The 19,140-nt window shown below is 38.6% G+C and overlaps 1 protein-coding gene across 4 annotated transcripts in view; it reads left to right on the top strand.

Moving 5' to 3' along the window:
* Nucleotides 1–19,140, top strand: part of LOC126418689 (DNA ligase 4) — a 302,986-nt gene that overhangs the window by 218,307 nt on the left and 65,539 nt on the right. For 3 of the 4 annotated variants that reach the window (XM_050085584.1, XM_050085582.1, XM_050085585.1), the window contains exon 10: nt 14,777–14,967. In XM_050085584.1, the coding sequence (XP_049941541.1) occupies nt 14,777–14,967 (191 nt within the window). The remainder of the gene's footprint in view (nt 1–14,776; nt 14,968–19,140) is intronic. The other variant, XM_050085583.1, reaches the window with a different exon arrangement.

Below are 19,140 nucleotides of genomic sequence, written 5' to 3'. Positions count from 1 at the left end.
GGCAATCAGTGGAATAGAGTCACACTTCATCCCCAACGAAGGTTAAGCCTAAGCAAATCTTGACACCTCGAAAAGTGATGTGCACCATTTTGTGGGACAGAAAAGGCATTTTGCTGATTGATTTCTTACCACGAGGCCAAACAATCAATGCACTTGGTTACTCTGAGACCATTGAGAAATTGCGCCGCACGGCAGCATTTTCAATTACGGCTGACATTATAAAGAAGCACTACAAAGCATACGTTGGCAGCAGCAATCTTAAAATGACATACATGTCTTCTCCTTGGGTCAGAGTAACTGCCACACATGCTCAGAACTGCGATCATAGTGCTGCCGCAGATAGAAATAGAAACAGAACTTACTTTGTGGACGACCCTCGTACATACATTTTTCTTCTTGTTTTGTTTGCGCTTTATACTTAGATAATCATTATTGTTACAACTGCTTCATTGGCATTGCTACAAGAGATCAGGTCTATTGATCACAAGTGGGCTTCCAAACTATGTGTTCTGGATAGTATTCATAGTAGACATTTAGCATTGTTTCTCAGAATGTCTTATCATGCCCATCACTTACAAAACTCTTAATCATGCCAACCTATTCTTGGGTGACTAAAGGCTCCTCTAATGTCAAGGCCGGGAAACACCCATACTAATGAGCTGATGGTTTGTCTGAAGTTTTTGGCTGCAACTGGGGGCTAGTTTAGTGGTAGAAACAAGAATGCTTTCAGAAATCGTGGAAATTTATATGTTGCCAAATAGAGCTTGTTCAAGTCAGAAAGACAGATGGGCCTGTGGTTTCAACCCATCAGTTGAAATCACTGAATACACATGAGAAGTACTGTTGCTGGCATCAATTGTGTAACAGTCAGTGGATGGAGTTTGATGTGAAGAGTTAATGTCGAATGATGAGAGAAGCTGTTGTTTCTGCAAAATGTAGATTAGGGTACCGTTTGGCAAGGAAGGGGTCTAACCTTAGATAAGTACCTTTTCTTTCATCAGTGATTTTATTTTACAAAATTGTAAGCCTTGCAGTTTAAATGCAAACAAGTATAGTTGTACTGTTCAGACATTTTGGAACTGTGTGTCACAAGTGTGTGGAATGGGGATGGATAGAACAGTGGCTTGTTTTACATTTGGAGAAAATACTGCTTCTCAAGAGAAAATTTTGCATCAGACACATAGCAGAACTGATTGATTTTAGCTTTGTATATCAGAATCATTATTAAGCTATGTTTCTTGGATGAGCATTATCAAAGACAAAACAAACTTTTCTGGTCCACAATTTGTTCGTGGTTAGGAAAATCTCTTATGAGTTCCTCATAGAAGTGTTAAAGTAATTGATGAATAATAATGAGAGTGCAGAGTGTGATATCTTGAAGGCACTTATAATTAAAAACAATGAGAAAACTTAATTAAAAATCAAACAACATAATTGCATTTTTCTGTTTCAATCAAGTAGACATACTGACCAAGTATGTTTTCAGTGATTTTATGCAGAAGGCATGATATTCATGTTTGGCTAAGCATGCTGTAGAAGCAGAGCTGCCAGGTGAACAAGGTAAGGCTATTTTCCTATATTTTTTCAGCTGGCAGAGACAACAGCAACTGTAACTGAACACTACATACTGGAAGTTACTTTATGAGGAGAATTTTGATTAGCTGAGTGTGGAAGTACAAGTGAACATTAAGAAAAGGAAAAATGAGGAGGAGGAGGAGAACAACAACAACAACAACAACAACAAGGAGATCACCCTGCCACATGATGTCTTGTGAATACAATTAGAAAATTGTGTGAAGTAAATAACCACACATCTTGAAGAATCTGTTTTAAAGATCTTGGAATTCTTATCCCTGCTTCCCGATATATTTACTCCTAAATTACTTTTTTAAGATGGTAAAATCAGTTGCAGGTTAACTCTGAAATACATAATTGGAATACAAGAAACAAAAAGAATTTTCATGTAGACTTTTTATACTCATGTAGAATTGGGAATTGATTTATGTATATTGGTGTAAGTCATACACAACAAGCTCCCATCTAAAATAAAGTAATAATCACAACAGGATCTAAAATGAAATTAAAATCATACCTCATTATCCACTGTTTTTACAAATTGCGTGAATATTTAGATTCAAATTTAGAGAAGTTCCATCATCTGTGTGAAAAGTAGTAGCATACTGTCTCTACGCAGGACTCAGTACTTATAGACAGGTAATTCTCATTGCAAAATACCAATGTAATCGAGTAAATATTAAGTTACCAATTGGAGACCAACAGTAACCTCAAAAAAATCAGAGAATCAGTAACTTCTATTCTAGGTGTTTCTGTCATAATAGAAATCTCTTTCTGGTTGTTAAAAGTTTGAGGGAAAACTCTGGGCACTACACGCATCCCCCTAACCAACAAGTGTGAGATATTGCCACTGGACTGAAACTGAGCCAGTGAAATTTACTACACATGTTGGGAAGCCTACTGCATCCCAAGTCAAGGAGAGGCAAATGTAAAATGGTAGGAGTCTATTAACCATCGGCAGTTTAAACACACGTTGAATAATGGTATCCCTTAGTGAAATGGCACCAAGGGATGGGAAGGAAAACTAAGTACACTCAGTGTGTATCTCTTAGAATCTCATTCAGTGCGTCGAAGCAATTGATCTAGCAGTCACTTAGGGAATAGGTTGTAACAGTGGATTATTGTGCAGGTTGGCAGACTGGACTCGGAGTTTATTCTAGTATTTATATCATTCCAGCAGTCATAAGACCAGGTTGCTCACATAGTTCAGCACTGATTGTTGCCCCCGTTGTTCTATGTCAGGTGGGAGGTTTGAACAGAGATTTTGAAGGTTCTGTTACAAGTTAGTCTGTCACGTCATAGACCTGCACTTCACATTGGAGGCTGCTACCCAAGTAGCTGATTGTGTGTGGGCTTGCATGCTAGGGTTTCTTATTTAGATGACTCACCATTCAGACCCAATAATAATATCTTTAGGATACTTGGAAATATCTACATCTACTCTCTGCAAACCACCATGGGGTGTATGGCAGAGGAATTCATCTCATGTAGCAGTTATTAGGATTTATTCCTGTTCCACTTACTTATGGAGTATGGGGAGAATGATTGATTGAGTGCCTCTCTGCGTGCAGTAATTATTCTAATCTTATCCTTGTGATCCCTATGTGTGCAATACATAGGGTAGTATATTCCTAGAGTCACCAATTAAAGCCAGTGCTTGAAACTTTGTTAGTAGACTTTCTAGGGTACATCTATGTTCAAGAGCCTGCCAGTTCAGTTTCTTCAGCATCACTGTAACATTCTCCCACAGGTCAAACAAATCTGTGACCATTCATGCTGTCCTACTTTGTATACATTCAATATCTTCTTTTACCCATATTTGGTATAGGCCTCATACGCTTGGGCAATATTCCAGAACAGTCACATGAGTGATTTCTAATAAATCTTCTTTGTAGACTGAGTGCACTTCCCCAGTATTCTACCAATAAACCAAGTCAACCACTTGCTTTGCCTATTTTTGAGCCTATGTGATCCCTCCATTCCATATTCCTACAAAGTGTTACACTGAGGTATTTGTATGAGTTGGCCTATTACATTGGTGACTCATTGATATTATATTTACAAGATAGTATATCTTTTGTTTTGTGAAGTGCACCATTTTACTTTCCTGAACATTTAAAGCAAGTTACCAGTCTGTGACCACTTTGAAATCTTATCAAGATCTTACTGAATATTTATGCAGCTTCAGAAAGACAGTACTTTATTATAGATAACTGCATCATCTGCTAAAAGTCTGAGGTTACTATTAATATTGTCTGAAAGGTCACTGATATACAGCCTGAACAGCAAGGATCCCAACACAGTTCCCTGGAGCACACCTGAAGTTACTTCTACATCTGATAATTACTCTCCATCCAAGATAACATCCTACCTCTTCCCTACCAAAAAGCCTTCAGTCCAGTCAAAAATTTCACTTGATACTCCATATGATTGTACTTTTGACAATAAGCTGAGATGTGGTATTGAGTCAAATGCTTTTCAGAAATACAGAGATAGTGCGTCTACCTGACTGCCTTGATCCAATGTTTCAGTATGTCATATGATAAAACTGAGTTAGGTTTCACATGATGAAGTATCAGTGTAATATCCAAAGAAACACCCTCCAAAGATGACAGTATTAAAAACCTAGTGATGAGCTGCTAAAGCATTCATAAGAATGTGGTATTTGAAGTGCTCTGAGTAGCAGTGGGGCTCACATGTTACTAACAAGTAAGCACAGGAAGCTGGTTTAAACATGAAATTGATAGTGGTGATATTTCTGGGGAAAATTTAAGAGTTCATCAAAAGCATGTAGAAATAGAAGCTGCATGCGAGATTAGTTTGCAAGACTCAGTATCAAGAGTGGGTATAAACCTATAATTGGATTTTTCTATCTACCACTGGACTCACCTCCAACTAAACAAGCTGAAAGATTTGTATGTTCAGCAAACTAAATAAAGAGGCAGAGACGTCATAGCTCAACCAGAAACTTGAAACATTTAGCTCTGGACAATAGCATCTAGAAGAACTGTGACTCCAGTTTAAAAGAATAGTTGATCATGCAGTGGATAGATATGTTGGTACCTAGTAGAACATGATATTCCATAGCATACAGTCACTATGAAGAAACTTACAAAGAAGTGGAGGCTACAGCATAATAGGTGTAAGACAAAGCATAGAGCTATAGACAAATAGATGCTGAATGAAACATGTTTGGCTGGCATGAAGCCTTCAGTGACTACCACAACAAAGCAAAACAAGAAATGCTTAGCTTCATTTTCAAATCTACATCTACATCTACATGGTTACTCTGCAATTCACACTTAAGTGCATGGCAGAGTATTCATCGAACCATTTTCATACTACTTCTCTACCATTCCACACTTGAATGGCGTGTGGGAAAAAGGAACACTGAAATCTGTCCATTCGAGCTCTGATTTCTCTTACTTTATTATGATGATCATTTCTCTCTACGTAGGTGGGTGTCAACAAAATATTTTCGCATTCAGAAGAGAAATTTGGTGACTGAAATTTCGTAAATAGATCTCGCCGCAAAGAAAACTGTGTTTGTTTCAGTGACTGTCACTCCAACTCGAGTATTGTATCAGTGACACTCTCACCCCTATCGCGCGATAACACGAAACGGGCTGCCCTTCTTTGCACTTTTTCGATGTCCTCCATCAATCCTACCACACAGAAGCACACCGAAAATCCTTCTTTCCACAAAGAATATGAGACTGGAATAGAAGGGAGAACCGATAGAGGTACTCAGGGTACCCTCCACCACACACCGTCAGGTGGCTTGTGGAGTATGGATGTGGATGTAGATGTACCTGGTAAGGATCCCACACCATGCAGAAATATTCCAGCAGACGATGGACAAGTGTAATGTAGGCTGTCTCTTTAATGGATTTGTCGCATCTTCTGTGTGTTCTGCCAACAAAGACTGCGCTTCGTTTCACCTTCCCCACAATATTATCTATGAGGTTTTTCCAGTTTAAGTTGCTCGTAATTGTAATTCCTAGGTATTTAGTCGAATTGACAGCCCTTAGAATTGTGCGATTTATTGTATACCCAAAATTTATCGGATTTCTTTTAGTACCCATGTGGATGACCCCGCACTTTTTTTTATTTAGTGCCAATTGCCACTTTTTGCACCATACAGAAATTCTCTCTAGATTATTTTGCAATCGGAACTCATTATCTGATGATTTTACTAGACAGCAAATTACAGCATCTTCTGCAAAGAATGTAAGGGGGCTGCTTAGATTATCACCTAGATCATTTATGTAAATCAGGAACAGCAGAGAGCCTATGACACTAACTTGCAGAACACTAGATATCACTTCTGTTCTACTCGATGATTTACTGTTTATCACTACAAACTGTGACCTCTCTGAGAGGAAATCATGAATCCAGTCACACAACTGAGGCGATACTCCATATGCACGCAATTTGATTAATAGTCGCTTGTGAAGAACGGTATAAAAAGCCTTCTGAAAATCTAGGAATGTGGAATCGATCTAAGATCCCATGTCGACAGCGCTCATTATTTCGTGGGAATAAGGAGCTAGTGTGTTGCACAAGAATGATATTTTCTGAATCTGTGTTGGTTGTGTATCAATAAATCATTTTCTTCAAGGTGATTCATAATGTTCGAGTACAGTATATGCTCCAAAATCCTACTGCAAACTGAGGTCACTGATATGGGTCTTTAATTCAATGGGTTACTCCTATTTCCTTTCTTGAATATTGTTGTTACCTGTGCTACTTTACAGTCTTTAGGAACAGACCTTTCGTCAAGTGAGCGGTTATATGTGATTGCTAAGAAAGGCGCTATTGTGCCTGCATACTCTGAAAGGAACCTGATTGGTATACCATCTGGACCGGAAGACTTGCCATTCTTAAGTGATTTGAGTTGTTTCGCAACACCTAAGATATCTACTTTTATGTCACTCATGCTAACAGCTGTTCTGGTTTTGAATTCTGGAATGTTTACTTCATCTTCTTTCATGAATGAATTACAGAAAACTTTATTTTGTAACTCTGCTTTAGTGGCACAATCATCGGTAACATTTCCACCGCTAACACGCAGTGATGGTATTGACTGTTTTTTGCCACTCATGTACTTTACATAAGACCAGAATCTCTTTGGCTTTTCTACCATATTTTGAGACAATATTTCATTGTGGAAACTATTAAAAGCATCTCGCATTGATGTCCGCATTAAATTTCGAGCTTCTGAGAAACTTAGCCTGTCTTGGGGATTTTGTGTTCTTCTGAATTTGGCATGCTTTTTTCGTTGCTTCTGCAACAGTGTTCTGATGTGTTTTGTGTACCATGGTGGATCAGTCCTGTCTCTTATTAACTTATGGCCTATGAATCCATCTATTGCTGTTGATACTGTATGTTTGAATTTGAGCCATATCTTGTCTACATTTACATAATTAGCTTGGAAGGAATGCAGACTCTCTCTTAGGAAAGCATCAAGCGAATTTTTATCTGTTGTTTTAAATAGATATATTTTGCGTTTATTTTTAGTGGTTTTGGTTGACATGGTTTTGAGCCTCACTACAATGACCTTGTGTTCACTAATCCCTCTATCCGTCATGACGCTATCTATTAAATCAAGGTTATTGGTGGCTGAGAGGTGAAGTGTGTTTTCGCAACCATTTACAATTCATATGGGCTCATGAACTAATTGTTCAAAGTAATTCTCAGAGAAAGCAATTAGTACAATTTTGGAAGATGTTTTCTGTCTACCACCAGCTTTGGACATGTATTTTCGCCAACAAATCGATGGTAGATTGAAGTCTCCACCAATTATAACTGTATGAGTGGGGTACTTATTTGTAATGACATTCAAGTTTTCTTTGAACTATTCAGCTATTATATCATCTGAGTCGGGGGGTCGGTAGAAGGAGCCAATTATTATTTTGGTACGGATGTTGAGTATAACCTCTACCCACAGTAATTCGCAGGAACTATCTATTTCAACTTCACTACAAGATAAACAACTACCAACAGACACAAACACACCATCGCCTACTTTATCTAATCTATCCTTTCTGAACATGATTTGCACCTCTGTAAAAATTTCAGCAGAATTTATCTCCGGCTTTAGCCAGCTTTCTGTTCTTATAACTATTTCAGCTTCAGTGCTTCCTATCAGCACTTGGAGCTCTGGTACTTTTCCAACACAGCTACGACAATTTACGACTACAATACTGACTGTTGCATGGTCGATTCTTGTCATTTCTTTGCCCTGTACCCTTTGAGACGGGAGCCCTTTTTGATCTTTCCCGAGACTGTCTAACCTAAAAAACCACCCAGTCCATGCCACACAGCCCCTGCTACCCATGTAGCCGCCTCCTCTATTTAGTGGACACCTGACCTATTTAGCAGAACCCGAAACCCCACCACCCTATGGTGCAAGTCAAGGAATCTGCAGCCTACACAGTCGCAGAACTGTCTGAGTCTCTGATTCAGACCCTCAACTGGGCTCTGTACGAAAGGTCCACAATCAGTCCTATCAACGATGCTGCAGATGGTGAGCTCTGCCTTCATCTCGCTAGCAAGACTGGCAGTCTTCACCAAATCAGATAGCCGCCGGAAGACAGAGAGAATCTCTTCCTCTCCATAGCGACAACATGAGCCACCAACTGTAGTTGGCTGCACCCTGTACCCTTCATGGCATCCAGAATGTTACTTCAAAAATTCTAGAACCACCTGCGAAGAGCAGTGAAATAGATATTGGTGTTGGTGGCAATGACAAACAACTGAAATCACCAAAATAGGGTAGTCTATGCAGTTGTGATGACCTCTGTGTCTGGATGGTGCAGTGGTCTGCACATCTGCATAGTAAGGGGGAGACGTGGATTCGAATCCCAGTCTGGCACAAATTTTCAACTTTTGCCTTTGATTTAAATTAGTGCCCACAAGCAGACAGTGGCTGTAATTATTTTGTGTCTTAATATATAATGGCTGCTGGATCAAAATGGTATATGTTGTTTTGTATTTGTTCAAAAGAATAGACACAACATATACACTGAAGCACTAAAGAAACTGGTGTAGCCATGCATATTCAAATACAGAGATATGTAAACAGGCTGCGGTGGCAAGTAGTGCATGGAACAGTTGTTAGATCAGTTATTGTTGCTACAATGGCGGGTTATCAAGATTTAAGTTAGTTTTAATAGTCAGCACAAGAGTGATGGTACACAGCATCTCTGAGGTAGCGGTGAAGTGGGAATTTTCCTGTACAACCATTTCACTAGTGTACCATGAATATCAGGAATCTGGTAACACATCAGATCTCTGACATTGATGCAGCCGGAAAAAGATCCTGCAAGAACAGGATAAATGATGACTGAAGAGAATTGTTCAGTGTGACAGAAGTGCAATCCTTCCACAAATTGCTGCAGATTTCAATGCTGGGCCATAAACAAGTGTCAGTGTGTGAAACAATCAATGAAACATCATCGATATGGACTTTCAGAGCTGAAGGCCCACTTGTGTACCATTGATGACTGTGTGACACAAAGCTTTATGCCCCGCATGGGCCCATCAACACTGACACTGGACTGTTGATGATTGGAAACATGTTGCCTAGTTAGACGAGTCTTGTTTCAAATTGTATTGAATGGATGGATGTGTACAGGTATGGAGACAACATCATGAATCCTTGGATCCTGCATGTCAGCAGGGGACTGTTCAAGTTGGTTGAGGCTCAGTAATGGTGTGGGACATGTGCAGTTGGAGTGATATGGGACCCTTGATACATCTAGATATTACTCCGACAGGTAACACGTATGTAAGCGTCCTGCCATTCATGTCCATTGTGCATTCCAACAGATTTGGACAATTCCAACAGAACAATGTGACACCCCACACAATCAGAATTGCTACATAGTACCTCCAGGAACACTCTTCTGAGTTTAAACACTTCCATTGGCCACAAACTCCCCAGTCATGAACATTATTGAGTATATCTGGGATGCCTTTGCAACCTGCTGTTCAGAAGCGATCTCCACCCCTTTGTACTCTTATGGATTTATGGACAGCCCTGCAGGATTCATGACATCAGTTCCTTCCAACGTTACTTCAGACATTAGACAAGTCTGTACCTCATTGTGTTGCAGCACTTTTGTGTGCTCACAGAGGCCATACACGATATTAGGCAGATGTAGCAGTTTCTTTGGATGTTCAGTGTATACAATTAAGGTGATTATGGCGAATAATCTCTTCAGTGCAGATGCAGACCAGGCTCGAACTCTTATGGGAAGCAGTGATATGCTGAATTATGACAATAATGAGCAAGGGAGGCATCATACGGCAGTCCATGTAATTGCAACAACCACTGTGTCCGAATGGAGCAGTGTTCAGTGCATCTGCCTAGTAAGCATGAGACCCAGGTTTGAATCCTGGGCCGGCACAAATTTTCAACTTTCCCCATTGATTTAAATCAATGTTCACCAGCAGGCAGTGACTGTAATTCCTTTGTGCCACATTCACAAAGTTTCAAGGACCAACTTTAAATGTTAAGTCTAGGAATATACAAGAATCCCCTTGGGAATAATAAAGATAAGGTAAGCTGTTTACATCACTCACAGAGGCATTTAAGCGAAGATACATCTCGTGCTTTACATATACATGGGATGGGAAAAGCCATAATAAATGGTACAGAGAGAAGTATCCTCTGCTGTGGACTTCACAGTGGTTTGAAGATTATGTATGTAGATCTAGAAGTAATGAGAATTAAGTTTGACATTAGTTCATACCAGTCAAATTTTGAAGCTAACAGATCCAGAAAACAAATATCAACAGGTTATACATTCTCAAATTATTGTGTATGCCAAATACTGTTGTATGACTTTGAATTGCAGCCAAACATCTGTGTTCTCCTGCTTGATTCAGACCACATAGTGACTTAAAGTAATCATAAAACTGCGAAATTTTGCAGAATTTTTCTTTGTACAAATGCCCCTGATGTTAATCAGTGGACAGAAAGGCTTTGCATCACATTCAAATGGATTTTCATATATGATGTACTGTGCATGTTTTATTTTCATGCGCAACTGAAAGTAATATAGCAAAATCCTTCATTGATAACAGAAGTAGCTGAGTTGTAAAACTAGTGTCTTTCACCTCTCCATAAATGCTGTACCATGACAGTAGAAAATACTTTGATCATCCCCTCGGTGGAACAGTCTTCCAAGTACTTACCCATACTCTCAAAAATCCTAATACAATGGTGGCACAGAATCTTAATCTTACAAACATATCAGATGACAGAGTTTAAAATCCTGTATTTAATTTGCAAACATGAGCAAAATAACAACAGGAGCTTTCAACCCCAATAAGATGATTACATTGAGGTGGCAAAAGTCATGTTATACCTTGTAATGTCATGTTGGACCTCTTATTGCCCAATGTAGTGCAGCAACTTGACTTGGCATGGACTGAGCGAGTCATTGGACGTCCCTTGCAGAAATATTGAGTCATACTGCCTCTATAACCATTCATAATTGTGAAAGTGCTGTCAGTACAGAATTTTGTGCAAGAACAAATCTCTTGATTATGTTCCATGGGATTCATGTTGTGTGATTTGGGTAGCCAAATCTTTTGTTCAAGTTGTCCAAACTGACCTTCAGGCCAATGGCATGGTGCATTGTCATCCTTAAAAATTCCACCATTTCTTGGGAACATGAAATGTGCGAATGGCTGCAATGATGTCCAAGTAGCTGAACATAAATATTTCCAGTCAATGATGAGTTCAGTTGGACCAGAGGACCCAGTCCATTGCATGTAAATACAGCCCACACCATTATGGAGCCACCATAAGTTTGCACAGTGCCTTGTTGCCAACTTGGGTCCATGGCTTCATGGGGTCTTCGCTACACTTAAACCCTACATCAGCTCTTACCAATGTCATCTAGGGTCCAACCGATATGGTCACGAGCCCAGGAGAGGCACTGCAGAAGCTGTTAGCAAAGGCACTGGCATTGGTCATCTGCTACCATAGCCCATTAGTGCCAAATTTCTCAGATACATTTGTCGTACATTCCATGTTGATTTCTGCAGTTATTTCATGCAGTGTTGCTTGTCTATTAGCGCTGACAACTCTATACAAATGCCACTGCTCCAGGTCATTAAACAAAGACTGTAAACCACTGCATTGTCCGTGGTGAAAGGTAATGCTTGAAATCTGGTATACTCGGCACACTCTTGACACAGCGAATCTCTTAATACTGAATTCCCTAGTGGTTTCTGAAACTGAATGTTCCATGCATCTAACTCCAATTAGCATTCTGTGTTAACTCCAATTAGCATTCTGTGTTTAAAGTCTGTTAACTCCTGTGGCGTGGGCATAATCAAGTCGGAAATCTTTTCACACAAATCACCTTAATACAAATGACAGCTCTGCAAATGCACTGATCTTTTACACCTTGTGTACAATATACTACTGTTGTCAGTATATGTGCATATTGCTGTCTCATGACCTTTCTTACCTCAGTCTATGACTACAGCACAAGCTACATGCCACACTACACACATAGAGACAAAAAACATATTCTCTCTCTCTCTCTCTCTCTCTCTCTCTCTCTCTCTCTCTCTCTCTCTCACACACACACACACACACACACACACACACACACAGAACAACAGAAACTATGAGATATGAAAAGAAATTCAAACATGGCTATACAAGCTTTCGTATTCACGATCGACTTTGCAACTCATCACGCTGCATCAAGAGGATCAGCATTAACCATGTGATGAAAAACTGTGTTTCAAAGATAACCACACATGCTTTCATATGGACACATGATGGACTCTGCCACTCATCACCATACACCAAGACGATCAGCATTAAACATGGCCATACAGAGCCAATGTGATGTGATCATATCTTGTCACCTTATGATTACCTCTGTATGATTGGTGGCAACATTTCTTAATATAGTGTTATGCATTATAAATAGTGTTCTAGGCATTACAATGCAAGTTCCATATTGACTTTAGAAGTAGTCCCAAGTATAGAGGATAAAATGTAAATACTAACAATATTTCCATGTCTGAGAAAACAAGGAAAGCATAGCTGAAAGCAGCTGGTACGAATTCAATTACTCGCTGAAAGTACATGTGAGCATAGAGATGATTTTGGTGGATACTGTTGTCATAGTTTAACTAAGAGCTAGCCTGTCATAACAGACATAACACTAACAACAGATTTATCACTTCCAGTGGTTTATGCGTTGGTTGTAATCTCCAATTAACAAGGAGTCCAGACGACAGTTGTATTTTTGTAATTTTTTGTATTTATGGTACATGAAATGCAGAATTCAAATATCAGTTTCCAAAGCTGTTCAATCCAGCTTTCAGTTCTTCACAAGAAAATTGGCTTTGAAGTTTTCCAACCATCTTTACTATCCTAAAGAAAGACCAATTATGACAGACTGCATAGTTCAGTGATACAGTGCTCACCTACCATGTGATTGGCCTGGGTTCAATTCCCGACAAATGCAAATCTCTTTAAACAAAGGTGCATGCTGTAGGGGCATTTCCATGAAGTGTAAAAACATGGAAAAAAATTGGTTGTGCTTGAGACTTAATAGCTGGATTGCTGATTCGAATGTCTTTTCGATCATTATTTTTTCTTTTTTTTCCGTTCTGTTCAAATACCTACATGTTTTAAATATAAAATTCATCAGATATGTGCTAATTAAAACATATCTGATTGTTATTTTTAGTAAAAAATGCACAGATTTGTATTTCTAATTACATTGCACAAAAAATAAAGTTTTCATGGCAAATATAAATTCTTAATTACTGATCTTTTAACCCTCAAGCAGGCATGCCTGTGTGTAAAGTGCACCACTCACAAATAAAATTGTCTTGTACCATTCCGTTGTTGTTTTACAATTGTGAACCCATACCAATTCCTTCATTATTGCTTCAACTAACCCAGTGATAAGTGGTTTTGTCATAAGTCCAAGTGAGCAGCAGTAAGATAAAATAAACCGTGAGCTAGGTCAGAATAAATTTATAGACCATGCAAGAAAATGATCCATATTCTAAGCTAGCAGCACAATCCTAGAATGAGGCAGTTGTCTATGAGATAATTAACAATCTAATAAGGGGTTGGCTATGATCTGATGTAACTCCACTGTTTAATGCTTCGCTTGAGTAGTTAATGTGGAGCAACACTTGTAATGGCAACAGAGTGATATAATGAAAGTTTATTTTATTATTATTTATTCAAACAGTGATTTAGCTCATATAATGTAAGTTTATTTCATTAAACTAAGGTTAAACTCTGATTCTGCTGATAGACGTTTACTTTGGTAACATAAAGACAGCAATTATTTACATGTGCGCAAAGTACACCACACGCCCACCCATGTTATAAAAAAATGGGGTGCCCGCTCAAGGATTAAAAAAGATTGTTAATAAAATTTGTTTATGTTAAAAAACATTATAATTTTATTTCATCTCTAAGTAGTTTACTCTTTGCAGAAACACTTGTAGAACATGCACCTTTGTTTAAAAATTTTCCTTAGCCAGAAATCAAACCCGGGCCACCAATGAAACAGCAAGCATTCTACCTGAGAGCTATGTAGCATGCCAAAAAGACAACCTTGATTTAGGGTATTAAATACCATTGAAGAATATCAAAGATGATTTTCTTGAGAATTTTGGAGAGTTATGTCGATTTACTCTTGGCGATTGATATTTCAGTTCTCAGCTTCAGGAATCATAAATATAAAAAAAAATACAAAAATCTGATTGCTGTGTGGTTTCCTTGTAGGTTTAACATTAAGGTATTACGAATCTGCTGAAGTTGACTATTTGTCTATTTAAGACGAATTGAAAATTTGAGGACTAGTACTTTATTTGCTAAGAAAAGAAAATAGAGCAAGGAATGCTTTTTGGAAATAGAAGGCATGTAGTTATTGATGTAAAAGTGGCTGAACTACTTGGAAAGATTATAGTGTGTGCTGTCCCAAAGGTATTCAATTTATAAATTTCAGTATCACGTCTACCGCCTGCCTTTGTTGTTCATAATTGATATATTCCTCAGTGACTTTGAACTGATTACATAGTTAGAAAATTATGTATCCTACTGATTGTTACCACAACCATAGTGTGTGTTTCATTTTGCAGGCTATATATACATCATTTCTTAGTACATATGGCTAACCTGTGTCATGATTTACAGCAGAGCCAGAGGAGTTCCACTCCTTAGTACGTGTTGGTTCAGGGTATACAATGGCTAAGCTTGAGGAACTTATACAGAAGATGAAACCACATTGGAGGAAATGTTCTCCTGGGGAATGCCCTCCGGGTATTATTTGGACGAAAGAGAAACCAGAAGTATGGATAGAGCCAAAAAATTCTTATATTTTGCAGGTAAGAACACTCATTTGTTTCAGTAGTTGTACACATGTATTCTTCTGATGTATATATTTGAATTGCTAATATTATTGTAGATGAACAGAAACATAAAACTATGGTTTAAAATATGCATACTACTTTTGCTCGCAATTAACCCACATAATATTAGTGCAGTTTATTTGCATGGCCTTACAAATACTGGTATACTTTCGTATCATAGATACTTCAACTGTAGCACTTCTTCCTTAGTTTAAAATGGCACAAAATATCACTAGTATTTGTTAATCAGTCATCGTATATGAGGTAAAAAATGTAACTGCTATCCATTGTTGATATTCTATACACCAATAAACTTAGCATCTCAGTAATTATGCAAATTTCAATTTCACACTCATTTGTTCTGCAAAGGTACATCTGACAGAGAACCTTGCAAAAAGTATGGTTTAGTGGAAACTGATGCACAGACTTGGCTCATTATGCCATCATCTGAGACACAAAACGTTTTTGGATTGGATACTTTCTCATCCCTTGGTTGTAAAATAGTTTGCAACATCAACATTGTATCAGCAATCGTACCATTCACTGATTTTAATTCATTACACACTGAACTTACAACATCCATTTTCACCAGGCTTAGCATGTGCAAATAATTATGTAGCTAACATTCAGATAAAGACTTCTACCGCATCTCACTGCTTTAGAGTTAAACCAGCACCAGTAGCATTGTGAGATGACCTCAAGTTTGGCACAACACGACATCGTCACACCCATCACATCAAATCAGGGGGGCAACACCACTAGTAGTTTTAAGGAAACCAAATGGTTCTCTCTGTGTTTATTTCTCAGGTTTTCTCAATGTGGTTGATTAATTGCATATTTCTGAGCAGTCTGCTGAGTTCTTATTTCCATTTTATGCACAACTTCTTCAGGTGCAGCAAGTTTTGCAATGCTTTGCAGATCTGTTGTAGAGGGTAAAAATTTTGAATTCTAAGCATTCTTGCATTTAGAAAAACAATCTGGGCTCTCTGAATAATGCACCCTGCAGTTGTTATAGTGACAATGGGTGGTAAAGGAACTATGTGAAGACTATGAGTTGGAGAAATGCCTGGGAAATACCACTGCTGACTTGTTGCATGGACTTTGTCCCTACTGGATGTCAGGGCTTAAATCCCAAGCCTGGTGACAAAGGTGAACTTTATGTATTGCAATCTTACTTATTGTGGATGGAATGGAAATGCAGCTTTAGGGAAAGATATGCCACTGTCCTCAAAATTTTGCTTTGCTGCTTTTGATATTTTAAGTGGTTTTATAGTAGATATGTTACTTTCATCAAAATTTGCCATGCGTCATTTGTCATTTCATAATTTTTCCAATTGCTGACACTTCTTCAAGAATGGGATTTGTTAATTTCAGTGTCTGTGCACAAACTTCTTTAGCAGGTGTGTACTTAATTATTACATTACACACTAACAATTCAGCGTAGGATTATTTATTATTATATTTATTATTTGATTCACACACACAAACTGACACATTTGGGTGAGTCCTTTGAGATCAGCTGCCCATGCAGCATATGATGTGAGTTCATGTAACAATGAAAATATGTGAGCCTCATTGCTACAAGATGCTTTTGCTGCTCATAGTGCTTACATAGCAATACATACAATTTAAACACCAAGTTTTAGTGAGAGGATGTAACTTTTGCAGAACACAAATTACTTAAGTGTTAGTAGATAGCAGAAAAGCCTACTGTTTACCAATGTCGTTTACGCTACTTACATGGAAGTTTGGGTGGAGATGTCTATGGTACAACTCCCAATCTTCGTCTTATTGGATGAAATGGTGTGAATGATACTGGTGAATGTTGTTCTTGCATGATGAGCTGCAGTAGCGTTAGTTGTTCCTAGTCCCTGATGTGTGTTCTCTGCATTTGTTGATGGTTCAGGATTTGCCTTTGTAGTTGTTATTGCTGTGCCTGCTGTCGTATTTTAAGTTGAAACTGTTGCTGCCACAGTTTCAAGAATTCTGGATCCATGATTATTGAATATTGTCTGGTGTCATAACATACACACTAAGTTTGAGTCCTCATCAACAATATTACACCTGCTAACAAAGCAATGATGGATACACAGTATTGCCTTACAGTCACAAACCAGTCTGCACAGATCACCATAATGTTGTAGACACACACTAAGAGAAGATTGCAGATAGTCCAGGGTCACACAATTCCATAGGTTGTTGTTGTTGTTGTGGTCTTCAGTCCTGAGACTGGTTTGATGCAGCTCTCCATGCTACTCTATCCTGTGCAAGCTTTTTCATCTCCCAGTACCTACTGCAACCTACATCCTTCTGAATCTGCTTAGTGTATTCATCTCTTGGTCTCCCCCTACGATTTTTACCCTCCATGCTGCCCTCCAATACTAAATTGGTGATCCATTGATGCCTCAGAACATGTCCTACCAACCGATCCCTTCTTCTGGTCAAGTTGTGCCACAAACTTCTCTTCTCCCCAATCCTATTCAATACCTCCTCATTAGTTATGTGATCTACCCATCTAACCTTCAGCATTCTTCTGTAGCACTACATTTCGAAAGCTTCTATTCTCTTCTTGTCCAAACTATTTATCGTCCATGTTTCACTTCCATACATGGCTACACTCCATACGAATACTTTCAGAAATGACTTCCTGACACTTACATCAATACTGGATGTTAACAAATTTCTCTTCTTCAGAAACGCTTTCCTCGCCATTGCCAGCCTACATTTTATATCCTCTCTACTTCGACCATCATCAGTTATTTTGCTCCCCAAATAGCAAAACTCCTTTACTACTTTAAGTGCCTCATTTCCTAATCTAATTCCCTCAGCATCACCCGACTTAATTAGACTACATTCCATTATCCTTGTTTTGCTTTTGTTGATGTTCATCTTATATCCTCCTTTCAAGACACTGTCCATTCCATTCAACTGCTCTTCCAAGTCCTTTGCTGTCTCTGACAGAATTACAATGTCATCGGCGAACCTCAAAGTTTTTATTTCTTCTCCATGAATTTTAATACCTACTCCGAATTTTTCTTTTGTTTCCTTTACTGCTTGCTCAATATACAGATTGAACAACATCAGGGACAGGCTACAACCCTGTCTTACTCCCTTCCCAACCACTGCTTCCCTTTCATGTCCCTCTACTCTTATAACTGCCATCTGGTTTCTGTACAAATTGTAAATAGCCTTTCGCTCCCTGTATTTTACCCCTGCCACCTTTAGAATTTGAAAGAGAGTATTCCAGTCAACATTGTCAAAAGCTTTCTCTAAGTCTACAAATGCTAGAAACGTAGGTTTGCCTTTCCTTAATCTTTCTTCCAAGATAAGTCGTAAGGTCAGTATTGCCTCACGTGTTCCAGTGTTTCTACGGAATCCAAACTGATCTTCCCCGAGGTTGGCTTCTACTAGTTTTTCCATTCGTCTGTAAAGAATTCGTGTTAGTATTTTGCAGCTGTGACTTATTAAGCTGATAGTTCGGTAATTTTCACATCTGTCAACACCTGCTTTCTTTGGGATTGGAATTATTATATTCTTCTTGAAGTCTGAGGGTATTTCGCCTGTTTCATACATCTTGCTCACCAGATGGTAGAGTTTTGTCAGGACTGGCTCTCCCACGGCCGTCAGTAGTTCCAATGGAATATTGTCTACTCCGGGGGCCTTGTTTCGACTCAGGTCTTTCAGTGCTCTGTCAAACTCTTCACGCAGTATCGTATCTCCCATTTCATCTTCATCTACATCCTCTTCCATTTCCATAACATTGTCCTCAAGTACATCGCCCTTGTATAGACCCTCAATATACTCCTTCCACCTTTCTGCTTTCCCTTCTTTGCTTAGAACTGGGTTTCCATCTGAGCTCTTGATATTCATACAAGTGGTTCTCTTTTCTCCAAAGGTCTCTTTAATTTTCCTGTAGGCTCTATCTATCTTACCCCTAGTGAGATAAGCCTCTACATCCTTACATTTGTCCTCTAGCCATCCCTGCTTAGCCATTTTGCACTTCCTGTCGATATCATTTTTGAGACGTTTGTATTCCTTTTTGCCTGTTTCACTTACTGCATTTTTATATTTTCTCCTTTCATCAATTAAATTCAATATTTCTTCTGTTACCCAAGGATTTCTACTAGCCCTCGTCTTTTTACCTACTTG

This window comes from Schistocerca serialis, chromosome 9 (assembly GCF_023864345.2).
Source record: "Schistocerca serialis cubense isolate TAMUIC-IGC-003099 chromosome 9, iqSchSeri2.2, whole genome shotgun sequence".
Lineage (NCBI taxonomy): Eukaryota > Metazoa > Arthropoda > Insecta > Orthoptera > Acrididae > Schistocerca > Schistocerca serialis.
This window is presented reverse-complemented; position numbering and strand designations above follow the sequence as displayed.